This window comes from Phaenicophaeus curvirostris, chromosome 8 (assembly GCF_032191515.1).
Source record: "Phaenicophaeus curvirostris isolate KB17595 chromosome 8, BPBGC_Pcur_1.0, whole genome shotgun sequence".
NCBI lineage: Eukaryota > Metazoa > Chordata > Aves > Cuculiformes > Cuculidae > Phaenicophaeus > Phaenicophaeus curvirostris.
Genome location: NC_091399.1, coordinates 14,637,296 through 14,650,548, shown reverse-complemented (window position 1 = coordinate 14,650,548; position 13,253 = coordinate 14,637,296). Strand labels below are relative to the sequence as shown.

General features: G+C 39.4%; 1 protein-coding gene across 1 annotated transcript; it reads right to left on the bottom strand.

The window, feature by feature from the left end:
- Window positions 1-1,234: 1,234 nt before the first annotated feature.
- AKNAD1 (AKNA domain containing 1) lies at window positions 1,235-11,655 on the bottom strand. Its single transcript, XM_069862565.1, has 14 exons — window positions 10,893-11,655; window positions 10,182-10,241; window positions 9,733-9,853; window positions 9,466-9,617; window positions 9,296-9,355; window positions 8,682-8,815; window positions 8,215-8,344; window positions 7,084-7,187; window positions 5,843-5,928; window positions 4,296-4,418; window positions 4,096-4,206; window positions 3,091-3,172; window positions 2,116-2,263; window positions 1,235-1,493 (listed from the first exon to the last, which is right to left on the bottom strand). The coding sequence occupies exons 1-14, from the start codon at window positions 11,652-11,654 to the stop codon at window positions 1,374-1,376; spliced, it is 2,193 nt and encodes a 730-aa protein (XP_069718666.1). The 5' UTR covers window position 11,655; the 3' UTR covers window positions 1,235-1,373.
- Window positions 11,656-13,253: the final 1,598 nt, after the last annotated feature.

Sequence of the window (13,253 nt, the reverse complement as noted above, 5' to 3'; positions counted from 1 at the left end):
TTGCTGTCAGGCCCAGGACAGCAGGTTCAGACAGTGAAACAGAATAAAAAGTCTAGCTGTTCCTGCGGTGTAGAAAGGTTTCTATGGAAGAGATCAATCTTTTTTATTGGGCCTAGGAAGCCTTTAGTAATTACTTCAACTGTTAATTTCCCTTGCAAAGTTATAATGGGGACATGGGAAAGTGGGTCTTTTGCTATCCTGTCCTATTATCTTAAACTAAGTAAAGCAAAACCATGGATAATAAGCAGAGGCAGATTGAGTTATAAAGATACGCAGTAAGGGCCTAAAGGAGAAAAGAAAGGTTGATGGTATTGTTGGCTATGAAGTGTGGAAGAAGCACTGAAAAAAGCCATTGACTCAAGCTAGTAAATCAGTGGTACATGGCAGTGAGTTCGGCTCTTGCTACTTGCATGAACAGAGTTTGAGTTATTTTTGTGTCCATTAGTTGATGGAATGACTCGAGTTTGCCTTACAGACAGTCCTTTTAGAGCAATGCACTGTCACTTCTCAGTTGCAGTCATGATTTCCATTAGTCCCTATATACTTTGGAATGGGTTCAGTGAGTAGCATCCCTCATAATACAAGGCTGTTAACTGCTTGCTTTTAATCACTGCAGTTAAATGGATTTCAGAAGGAAAATAATAGATGACTCTTCTTGGCTTATTGTGTTTCTACAGTATTCTAAAATCTTACAACCCAATTCTCATCAGGTAAAATCTCCAGGCCAGATAAAACTGACAAGGTAAGACAACACACTGAAGAAACAAACAATTTAATTGTTAGGAATGTAGAGACAAGAAGTAGTATTACTCAGTCAGGAAGTATCTTAAAAACAAACAACTCTCCATGTAGGGCACTCTGAAAACAAAATAATTATATATGTTAACTGTGAATATGACTTGGTATGTTAGCATGATGCTTACACATGTCTTGGGTGGAGGGGCTGTTTCCCTTTGTTGATTAACTGCTGCTGCTACGGTGTGGGAAGAAAAGATATGTAGTAATGACTGAGATTTATTCTTCTGCTTGGGAGTGGGGAGAAATCAAAAGTAAAAAAAGTTAACCTGGCTTGTTTAACCCTATTTTTATTAAGCTGTCTTAAGTGAATGCTTGGAGAAGGCAGCTGTACACAGTAGCAGGGGTTACCCACATACTTTCAATAGTAATTAGTTATTTGGTTTCTATTTCAGAGACTGAGTGTAAATGTGGAATACCAGTATGCTCTGGTTTAGTTTAGTACTAACAAGCTACAGAACAGCTGGCAAAGTCAGCTAACCGACTTTCTGATGTGGGTATTTATTGTTTTGTATTTACAGAGATACTGACACTTCAGTATCAATGAGCAAAACAATGTAGCTTTTGCAACTGGGTCACTAAAGCTGTTTTCTTTTCACTTTAGCTAGATCTTCTGAAACTGCTCGTACCATTTGTTCTGTAGTTTTCTTCAAGCTGTTTGCTGTCTGTATGGCATGATCCAGAGTAGAACTTAAAATCTGTGGGGAATAATGAAACACAGCCTTGTTAATACTGAATGCAAATATTTACATAGATGTGATGTTTAATTAAGGTTCTATGTAGTATCTTCACTCTGACTATGTGTTAAGAAGTAAAAATTCTGAGCCATGTGGTATACTACTCTAGGATTCAAGCTGAAAGTATCTGTTGTTTATTTCCCTCTTTCATTGTGTAAACCTTTGAACTGAGGGATATTTACACCTTTCTGAAGTAGTCACTTCAGTGGTGTGTGTTAGTTGTATTGAGAGGGTTTTCTTTTCGTTTTGATAGTGGTTTGTATGGCTAGGATGACATTCCTTGTTTTGGCATATGAATTATAATTCCAGAGTTAAGTTCCAGTGTTCCTTTTCTGTCACTTTTACTATTTATATGGGGACTAAGTTGGATAAAAAGTCTGTAAGATATGCAGTAATATGCTAATATATGTTAAAATACTTGATTTTTTTAACTCCCTACTGTCTTATCCTCAAATAGACTAGACATGCTTAGATTGTAATAATCAACTTGCTAAGAATGGGGATGTTCAACAGTGCCATGATGAAGGGATGTACTCTTCCTGAGATAGTTGTATGGCTTTTCATTTTCACTCCAAAGCCTTACATTTGCATTGGAGCCATTGGTGTTTCTGTTTCTGATGTTGACTGCGGATTTGCTTCGGGTAGACTTCTTGCTTGGTAAGTACTGACGTGAAAAGATAATTTTGTCATATGTGCTTGAATAGCAGGTTTTGGCAGCCTCGATATTTTGCCTAAACATAAGATATGCAGAATAAAATACAAGCAATTTTAGTAGGCAAAAGAATTTCTAAATTAGGATTTAAATATATACACCTTGATAGCTACTTAGTTGCAACTTAATTTTGCAGTGAGAAGAATTCTTCATTTAATTGTAAAACAGTCCCTCAGAATTTGTGTCACATCTGTATTGCAGTAAGACAGTGAGCATTCCAGGATCTTGAGTCAGGAAATCTCTCATGACAGCATCACAGTTTGTGGTGCTCTAGCCTTCTCTCACGTGGTCTACACCTCTGATTCTCAAGTGCAGCTACTGGACTTGGAGACAATGGCTGCTACGGAGTAACCCTGTTGAAAACTATGGTAACAAAACTTGTCTGAGTTTCAATCTAGTCTCTGCTTTTATTAAGGATCTATTTTACTTCAGACTCCCAGTGTAACTTAATGTTAACAACAGTTAAAAGTGTGACTGTTAATTAAAAAAGAGTAGTTGGTAGCAAACAAATGCATTTTCAGTAATACAGACCTGTCTTTGAATCTTGTGAGTGGAAATATCCTCTTAATAGTGGGTTTTTTTTTTAACTAAATATGTCAACTAAAGTCATCAGATCTTGACCTTTCATTAAACTAGGAGGATTGGAGAACTACCCTAAATTATTTACACTTCCTTTTAGGGTAACTATTTTTTATTTCATTATTGAATAAAATTCTAATATGCAGCATGCACAGCAAAAGAGAAAACATCCCTCCTGCTTATGATACTGCTGAGCTTTTTCCATGATGAACCTTCAACAATGGCATTTTGTTTGGTACTACAGGTATAGTTATTGCTACAGCTTACCTTTCAGAAAGTTGGTTTGCAAGTTCATGTCGCTGTTTATTTTTTTGAGGCTTATGAATGGAGATTCGTTTCTGTGAAAAAGCTAGACTCGTTGAAGCCATGTTTAAAACAAAAGCAAAAAAATGTAATTTCCTGTATATTTAACATTTTTCTCTTTTTAGCATAAATAAAAAAAAAAAGTAACTGCCCCTGCTGAATAAAGCTTGAATGTTTTTAAGATTTTTGTAAATAGGACAGATGAGCTTTTGAATTTAGTTCTGTGACAATGGTATGCAGATTTATATCCATTTTCATACAGTCGAAGACTGCAGGGGGAAGTGTAGAATAATCAGACTCTCACAATCCTAATAATTACATGATGACTACTTTGATTTATAGAGTATTTATATAGGGAAGTAGCTAATTCATACTTCCTTCCCACTGCCGAAAATTTGTATTTTTCTGTGTGCGATTTCTTCCTGCTGTAGAGAGGGGAGGAGTCTGAAGTAGGTGACTTTAAAGCTAGAAGTTTAACATTTTTCTTTGTGTTTAAACTAGGTTCTCCTTTTGCTGCATGTCACACAATTTGAGGGCAGAGCTGGAATTTTCTTTAGTACTCGTTTACACTACGTGAGGTAACAGCTAGTGCTGAAAAAGGTGGCACAGGAATGCCCAACTTTTAATATTTTTCCACTTGGCACTGCAAGATCATAGAATCACTGGGCTGGAAAAGATCCACCGGATCACCGAGTCCATTCCTGTCATAAATGAAATAGGAAAGGGACTTTTCTCATAAAGAAGCAGAGAAGGTTAAAGCTCTCGTGCATAGTAATTAAACTTGGCTAGGTGTGTAAGAGTTAGATTTGCTGATCTTGCTCTACAAGACCTGTACAGAGCCTCTTTTTGGCTACAGTGCCACTGGTGGCCTATAACAAATTAAAACTGGCCTGATATATGTGCAGTGTGGCTTTCTGCCACAGAAAATCTAGCCTGTGATTGGTAATTAAAGTAACACTTAATACTTACAGGATGAACCAGAACTTCTATTTCTACATAGGGCACAAGACTGAAGAGTGTCTTTGTAATTCCTGAGTTTAAATTGATCTCTGCTTTCTGTAGGGCATCTGCATCTAAGTCCTGAAAACCAAGACATGTTGTTTAGAAAAATAAGCACTATAAACAACAATATTTTTGTGTAGATTTTAATATTTTTGCAAGTGTTATACCTTTTCTCTCTCCACATAATCTTGTATTGAATGTTCTGTAACTTTCAGTCTCACAGTTCACAAGTTCCTCACTTAATGAATCATTGTAAGAATCATAGGCTGAGGTGTCTTCTGAATCGCTGCCTAAAATCCAAAAAATACATTTAAAAGGTCTGAAATAATATAATTTTTGACCTGTGTATGTACCTAGGTAATTATTTGGCTTTTGGGACTGTAACTTCTGAGCCCTTTGCTGCCATTAATACTACTGCAATTTGAAAGTAATTCTTTCTCTATTTTACAGGTAGAGATTGAACTTTAAAACGTGGCTTCCAGCCCTGACTGGGAGCCTCAGCTGTAGATGGTTTGTTTTCTTTCTTTGGGTGGTGGTTGTTTCCAGTCCCAGAGCTGTTTAAATAAAAGGAAAAAAAAAAATCTCCCTGTCCTTAGGTTTTTGTTTTGAAGGTTAAAATTCCTGCAAGTTGAAGTGTTATGAAAACATTCCAAATAGGAATGTGACAAGAGAATCTGGGAGGATCCGAGTGCAGCACTGCGTCAGCTACTGCACAAGCCAGTACTAACAGTAATGTCCCAGTGTATTATGTTGAAGCAAAAGGGTATTTTTTACAGAGAAGCCAAGAGCGAAAGGTAGACCAAAGGTAAGACTTGCCTACATATTCAGATCTAAAACTGAATTTAGGGCAGCTCATGCTATTCACTTTTAGTTGTTGGGTACTAACAGCTTCAAAGTATTCTGCAGCGGGAAGATGAAATTGGGATGCCAGAGATGCTGACAGATTCTTAGTGAACCTCTGAGAGCTGGAGTCCTGGATGACTTGACAGCTGACTTAGCCAGCTCACAGCAGCCTGTGTGGGCTCTAGTTTGGATTCAGTGTAACTATATTGTTGAGAGCTGGACCAAGGAAGAAGAATATTTCCAACCTGTGTGAACCCTAAATGGATCAAAGACTTATGAAAACTTTTTTCCTTTTGTATTCATGCAGAGTAAGAAAGCTGGATCCAAAAACTAAAAGAGGAAGTACTGATAGGAGATGTTACAGTCACCAAGTTGGGAATCTCCTTCTAGGACATGAAATAAATGCATATAATAAGGATAAAAGGCAAAATCAAAGCACTGTGTGCACACTGCTGTTAGGCTTTTGAAAATGTTATTAGTGGTAATATTTGGAAACCAATCTAAAAAGGTGAATGAGAATTATAGTAATTCGGGTTAGCTAGGACTTCTGGAGATTATCTGGCCCAATCCCCTCTCAAAGCAGGACCAACTTAGGTGAAGTTACTTAGGTGAAGTTGCTTAGGACCTTTTCCAGTTGGGTTTTGATTCTCTCTGAGGATGGAGATGCCACAGCCTTCCTAGGGAAAATAGTTCCAGCATTTAACTAGCCTCAGAGCTAAAACGCTTCTACTCATATCTAACTGAAAATTCTGTTGCAGCTTGTCTGTTTTCTGTTTTCAAACTGCTGAGACATGACAGGAATGTATTTCTTAGCAAGATTCAATAGCAGATATAAGCACAATTCTGACCTTTGTATGCCATCACTACTTACTCAGGTTGGTATCTGATAAATCAGTTGGTTTTCTCTGAATGAAGGGTGACCGTGTTCCAGTTTTCCTTTTATGGATGTTTGAATTTCTTTGAGCATGAAAACAGAATGATATTTTAACTGTATCTTAATACTTTTATGACAAGCCTTAAGAGCATATTATATTAATGTTTGACCAAGTCTTAGTTGAGGAGAAATCATATTTAGTCACAGAAAGAACTTTACCTTTGTTAATTATCTGAGAAGGTGGTAAGTAGAAGCTTACATTAAAAATTAACCAGTTGCAAAATAATGACCCTTTTAAAGGACACATTGTGATGAGGACTTACTGGAAGCTGTTAAAAATGCTTAAAAGGCAGTGATCTTGCTAATCACATCTTTGAATAGCTAAGTAGTATGAAATCCTGTGTATTTATATATGTGTTCACATATGTTGCATCAAAATATTATCAAAGGATGATGCGGTTTCTTATTAATTTAGCAACTTTCAGAGGCTAGATGAGTTTTACTAGATAAATATTAAGATCTACTCTGTAAAATAGTCTGAGAGCATATTTAGATTAATATTATTGTGTTGTACACTGCATGCATTACAAGATCTAGCTTTGGATAGAAGTATTATTTGCTGAAACTTCAAACTTCAAAATAACCCCAAAATGATTAATTTTAATCCAAAATAATTAATTTTATCACAGTGACATTTCTGTAAGTGAATCTTTACAGATTGATGCTTACTCATGATATGTATGTAGATATATCAATATGCCTACCGGATTAGTTCACGACAATGGTAATTTCAAGTATTTTTAATTGCTGAATACTTTGCAGTCATCCCAATTTAGATGCTAATGTGTATTGCTGGAAGACTAAGCCTCTTCTCTTAATAGTGTAATATTTTAATAGTCTATGTGTTAATAGTGTACTATTAAAATAACCCTGTGCCATTTAAGCACCATAGACCTTATACTGGTCCACTAAGATGAGCTACTTTGTAATAGGAATATAATCACCTTTTTAATACAATTGATGGGAGTTTTGCCATTTCTCCAGTCATGTGGTATATCACACACCTTATGTGATTAACTGGTATTAAACGTGAAAATAGATCATTCTCTCATTCATACGTATTAAAGACATTATTCAGTGTTTCACGCAGAGTCCAGTATAGAGACATATCAGTGTACGTGCACTTGTCTGTTCACTTAGCTGTGGAAGCCACATCTATGACTAGCCAGAATACTTACCCGTTCATGCTTTCTTCATCAACATTGAAGATTTGACTTAATGTACCCTGACTGTGGGGTGCAAGACCTTCAGCAGCATATTGCTCCTCGGGTGAAAGGAATCTCTGTTGCACCCAGAAGGCAAAACAAATTTATATGAATGTTGATATTACTGTTTATCTGTAACTGTACTGCATATCAGACAGGATAGTGCAAACAGCATCATCATTTGCATCTCTTCTGTCTCTTACAATTTGATTTATCTATTTACAGTTCTAACTGTAGAGCAGACTGGACGAAATACAAGGACTTTTTCTCTTCTGTGATCAAGACAGATTTTCATGTTGTCTTGAGGAAGATTAGGAGAGATACATATATATAAGTGCCTTAAAGTTAAATACTTTTGTAGGCAAGCAATTGCTTGTAGGCTTTTGTTCTTTGAACAAATAATAAAGGCAGGCTAGTAAACACAGTAAGTCTTTCCTGAGAGAAGCAAACCTTATCACATATTCAAACATGTTTGACAATCCTTAAATATCCCCCTCGGAAACCAATTAAGCAATGTTATGATATCTCAAAAGCTGAGCCATCATGCTGTTCAAAAACTGAAGACAAAAATATTGTGTGATCTCAAAGTTGAATAAGATAATCCAAGTTAAAAAAAGAAGTGAGGATGGAAACAGATCTCATACTATTATGTGCATTTGTGATCCAGGACAAAATATTACCATATTTCAGAGTAAAATCAATTTTCTATAGCACAATAATGTTGGCCGCCTAGTAGTTCTGTAGTTTAAGAATCTTGGACAAATTAAGTAATATTTCTTCCAACTAAATGAGAGTGATTAATGCCCCAAAGCAAAAACAGCTTTGTAAAATGCTTCTCACATTTTCTTACTCTGAAGTAAAAGCTTTGAGGCTGGGATTAAGAATAATCAGTGTAGCTGTGTAGATTTCTGTTATAATTAATGAAATAGTATGGAGTTGATATTTAATGAAAAAAAACCATCTTCCTAGATGTAATGTGCTATCTAAAAGTGCCATGCTCTTATTGGAAGAGAACATACAATAGTACAACCACATGTGAGGTTCTTGAGACTTGCATCAGTGAAGCAGAGTAATTGTAATCTTCAAATAATGAAACTGAGTTACCTCACAAGGAGAAGGTGATGAACAGGCAGATTTGTAGGAAGTAAGCAAAGAGTTGCATTTGCTGTCATCAGTTTGTTCTTGGATGTCTTCAAGGAGCATGCCAAGTCTAAATATTTCCCCTTCAACCTTTCTAAACCCAATTGCAATACACAGTTAATGAGACCTGTATAAACTGGTATTTTGTTTTTTACTATGATAGCAGTATTGTCCATTAGTGTACGCTTCCCACAGGAAAATTAATAATGGAATTCACAGTCCCTTTTTAAGTACTTGAATAGATCAATTAGATATCCTAATTAAAACCAGGATATGTAAAGCCCAAGATGAATTTTGGACATCTCATTTCTGACTTGCTTACAATTAATACAATGTTTTCATTTCAGAAAAAAATGCAACAGATAAAAGAAGTAAGGGTTGTAAGATACTCAAAATACGGAAAATATACTACTTGGCACTTATCTTCTAACCTTTCAGGATCAAACTCTCCAACGTTGATAGACTTGTCCTTGTAGTTCTGCAGCTGTAAGTAACGGTGCTGTTCTCTAGCTGTTAAGTAATTCTTTTCCAAGGTATCAAGGTGGCTTTTCAATTGACTTAATGCCTTCATCAATAAGAAATAATTCAATAGCAAATGTCATTATGATTTAGCAAGCCATAGCGATAGCTACCTATGCTATGTAAGCCAGATGCTGTTTGCAGTGATGTTGATAAGAATCTGCGCAGTGCTCCAAATTGGAACAGGACTGCATCTTGTTTGTCCAGCTGGTACTATGCTGCTGTATTATGTACAAGGAAATATAAAAACATGACTTCTGAACCCTACCCGTCAATAACTTATATGGCAGCTTAAGGCCTTTCACTAATAGTTTTGAATTGTAATCTTTAAAACAGATGTATGAACTCAGCCACCTACTTGAATGTCTTCATTTTTGCCTCTTAAACTCATAATTTCAGTCTGAGGTTGAGAAAAAGAGTATGTTTGAATGTCTGAGTAAAACATGGAGTATCTTGCCAGTCAATTATGAGTTTACAGCTGTTTAAAATGCATTTCAGAGGACTGAAAATACATAAATTAATTTACCAGATAGTTGTCTTGTAAAGGGAATGTCTCTAGGATCATGTACTTAGAGAAGTCTTCCACCTTCAAGGCAAAATATTAAGCACTTACTTAGGATTTTGAAAATTAATAAGCCAAACAAATATAGAATTTGAGCATCACTGCAAAGTAAATATTGAAACTGAACTCTTTACTTTCTTTATCAGTTGGGCTGTCTGATCCTTCAGTATTTGAGACATCTTTTCTCCTACTGTTAGTTCTGGCAGGAAATTAGAATGATTTAGACAGCCTGCTTCTACTGGACCAGCCACTGGTAATGCTGATCCTGTTGTTCCGCAGTGCAATCCTACATAATACAAGATAAGATCAGTCAATTGGAATTTCCGCCCTAAATGTCTGCCCCAAAGTGCTATCAAATTACATAAAACAGTCATTTATATCGTTATTGTAATTTTAATTACTTGCTTTAGGCAAACCATTTGTAGATTGTTTAGGGATAGAAACGTGTAATGCCAAGGCTTCAGAGGATGTTCCGCTGCCTCCTGAGTAAATGGCATTTGGAAAATCTGACTGAGGAAGCATCTGTTAAAATAAGAACTTTGGTTATAGAAACAGCGTAGAGAACACTTGTGGACAGAAACATAAAATTCAGAAGTAACTCAAAATACATGGGGCATGTTATTACTATTGAAATGTTTATAACAATACCATATAATTTTCTGTATTTATAGTTTGGTATATGTGTGGCATCTCAGTGCATAAATACTTAAACACTTGAACGCTATGTTTTGAAAAGCTAAAGAGGACTTGTACAATACCAAAGTGACAAAACATTTTTGGGGAATATTTATCGTCCTAGAGATAAATAAGAATCAGTTTTTAAAAAAAAAATATATTTTGAGATTTTTACCTTAGGATTCAGTCTTGGATGGTCAGGGTGATTCTGGGTGACAGCCTGCTGTGTCAGCATCTTGTTTGCAGCCAGGACATAATAGTGAAAACTATTAAAAATTGTTATATCTTGAACACTTTACTAAGATATAAGTCTAGGAATGGACTTAAGCATCTGTTTAGCTCTGTGAGTAAACTCCATGGCAGGGCAGGAAATTGAGAAGGGATTATTTAATTACTAATGAACTTCAAAAGAAAATTACTACAATAAAACAAATACAGCTGTCAAACAAATCCTTTAAAAATAATTGACTGCTAATAAATAGCAGTATAAATAGTTGAACAGTGTTAAGATTTGAAAAAAGGCAACGCTGTCCTTAACATCAACACAGGCACAGTATAAAAATATATTTTTAAGAAAAACTTTAAATTACTCTGGGTAATTTGAGCATTTGTATACAATACTAGAAACAACAATTTACAGTGAATTTCCTAATGATTTGATAGAATGCTCCATGGCATCATTAAGTATTTTGTAATGAAAGTTCCATATTAATTCAGTCCCACAAAATTTCATTGGTGAAAGCAGCTGTTGACTGAAGTGACACACTTACTGATCCCTACAGACTGCCCCTGGGAACTGGTCATTTTAGATGTTGTGGACATAGAACACCTTACGGTAAACCACTATCTACCAAGTTCTAACAGTTTCTTAAAGCATCTTAATTACCTCTAGCTGTTGCCAAAGTTCTGGAATGCTCATTTCTTCTCGATTCTCTGTTTCAGCAGAATGGAAACAGTTCTTATTTCCAGATACATTTGCAATTACTGAATTCCTTAGTGAAACAGGGAAGGATTCTGCTCTTTCAGTTGTAGGAACTGGCTTTATACTGTCATTTCTTTTTGGTACTTCAACTTCCAAAGCAACTTTAGAGAAGTCGGGAAGGCAATAGTGAGTTTCAGCTTGGCCATATTTGAGCTCATGAGGTGAAACTGTTTTCTTATACAGGTGCGTCTCTTCTTTCATGTTTTGAAAGATACGTGTATCTTCATCCTCATTAATTGGTGGTGAGTGGTCTTGTCTGCACCCACACTTGGCAGCAGAAGAAACAGGTTTCTTTGAAATACAACTTTGATTGAGCAAATATTTATTTTTATCAGCAGTGCTTACTTCCTCCTGCTTTTCCAGGTGGTACTCCTCAAAGTTAGTTGCCCATGGTTCACACGCTCCAGGGCCTTCGGCATATTCTGAAGGCCAGGGTCTGCTCACGGCATCATCGGTACTTTCAGTAAGGGACGTCTCTGGGATGGTCTCGCATTCAATTAATGGGCATGTGCTTATTAACTCTCCTTTAGAAAAATGACGCAGAAGGACATCAGACATTTTTGAGTTAGTTAGATGTTCTTTGCTACCTAGTTTACTAACACCATCGGTGGGTAATTCCTTCTCAAAGGAAGCTTCGCTTCCAGCCCTTTCAACTGAAGTTCCCATTGCGTCTCTGTGGCGACTGGACAGTTCCTCAGGCCGAGCTGCACCATTTGCCGTTGCTTTTATGGTTTTGTTATCTTCAGAACAGGCTCAATTTAAAATATCTGAAAGAGCGTTTGTACAAGCACATCCGTGAACCTTCTCCGAGTCGTCACGGCCTGTGCGGGTTACTCCTCCCTGTCCCTCGCACGGAGCCAGCTGCTCTCCCGGCTCCTTGCCCGGAGCGAGCTCTCCCTCCCTCACACAAACCCCGCCCCGCTCTGGCCTCTGCTATCCGGGCCGGCGGGGCGCGGCGCTCCCGCGTCTCCCATTGGGCGGTGTGGGCGGGGCTAACCGCACTGTCGCTCCTCATTGGTCAGCATGGACGATGTGGGCGGGGCTGATCGCACCGTCGCTCCTCATTGGCCAGTGTGAACGACGCCGGCATGTCGTGGCCCCCTAGTGCGATGCCCCGCCCTCCCTCTTCCCCATTGGCCACTGCGAGCAATGTGGGTGGGGCCAGACCTAACGCCGCTTCCCATTGGTCGATGTGAAAGATGTGGGCGGGGCTAGACCCACCCGCTCTTCCCATTGGTCAGTGTGAACGATGCGGGCGGGTCGCGGCCCCCGGTGCTGGGGGTGACGCCCCGCCCACCGCCGCTCCCCATTGGCCGGTGTGAGCGGCGCGGCCCTTCCGGGGGCGGGGGCGGGCGCTTCCGGGGGCGGGGCGCGCGGCGGTTGGCGGGTTCGAAGCGCGGCTGCGCCCCCGTCTGCCGGCGGGATCGCGGCGGAGCCCAGGTGAGGCCCGGCCTGGGGCGGGCGGGCGGGCGAGGGGTTACGGAGACCGGGATAGTCTGGATGTCAGCTAGAGTGAGGCCTTCATCTGAGTCATTGCGGGGTTGGGCGGTCAGGCGGGACGTCCCTCTGCTGTCCCTGTACGTGCAGCCTCCCCGTCTCTAAGGCGAGGTCAGGCACGGCTGCAGCCAAAGCTCCAAATTAGCAATTAGTTTGAGCGCTGTGAAGTTCATAACAACATTCAGATCAGTCCTTGTAAAGTAACAGAACGTGCATCGCGCTTCTGGGAAGATTTATCCGCATATCTAAGTGGGCGAAGCGCCCCGTCCCGGGTTTGCTGCCCTCACGCCATCGGTGAGCTCGCTCCCTGCTGCCGGCCAGCCCTGACGGAGGCTGCTCGCTGTCCCACGCGAGTCTTGGAGGGGTTGTTTGCCGGCGTTTCGGTACCGGGAAGGTTCGGACCCGGCTCCCGGGCGCTGCGGGTCCCCCCGGGATCGCCCCGGCTCCGCTGGGTCGGTGGCAAAAAGGCAGCGCTCCCCGTGGCTTTGATGGGTCTGTTGTGCCTGACCGGGCGGGTAGGGATGGAAAATAGTAAATGCAGCTCTCGGAGGGGGAATGAAACAGCCCCGAATGCAGCAGGAGCCAAAGCTCGAGTTCATGGGGCATAACTGAGCTGAATTATACCTCACCTGGCCTTGCTGATCCCCTAGACGGTGCTTCTTCTAGTCTAGTTCCTTCCCTTCTTCTGCTTGTTTGCGTTTTGAAGAGGAGCTGTAGCTAACCACGCATCTTTCTCCCTCTGTTAACCTGACTGCGAAGGCACAAACG

What these genes read in the sequence shown, in the direction of transcription:
- AKNAD1 (XM_069862565.1), bottom strand. Translation starts at nt 11,654, where the DNA reads ATGGGAACTTCAGTTGAAAGGGCTGGAAGCGAAGCTTCCTTTGAGAAG. An exon ending in GGAGAGTTTGATCCTGAAAG is followed by an intron (nt 8,345 to 8,681) that starts GTTAGAAGATAA and finishes AATTGGGTTTAG; the next exon opens with AAAGGTTGAAGGGGAAATAT. An exon ending in GCAAACCAACTTTCTGAAAG is followed by an intron (nt 2,264 to 3,090) that starts GTAAGCTGTAGC and finishes TCTTATGTTTAG; the next exon opens with GCAAAATATCGAGGCTGCCA.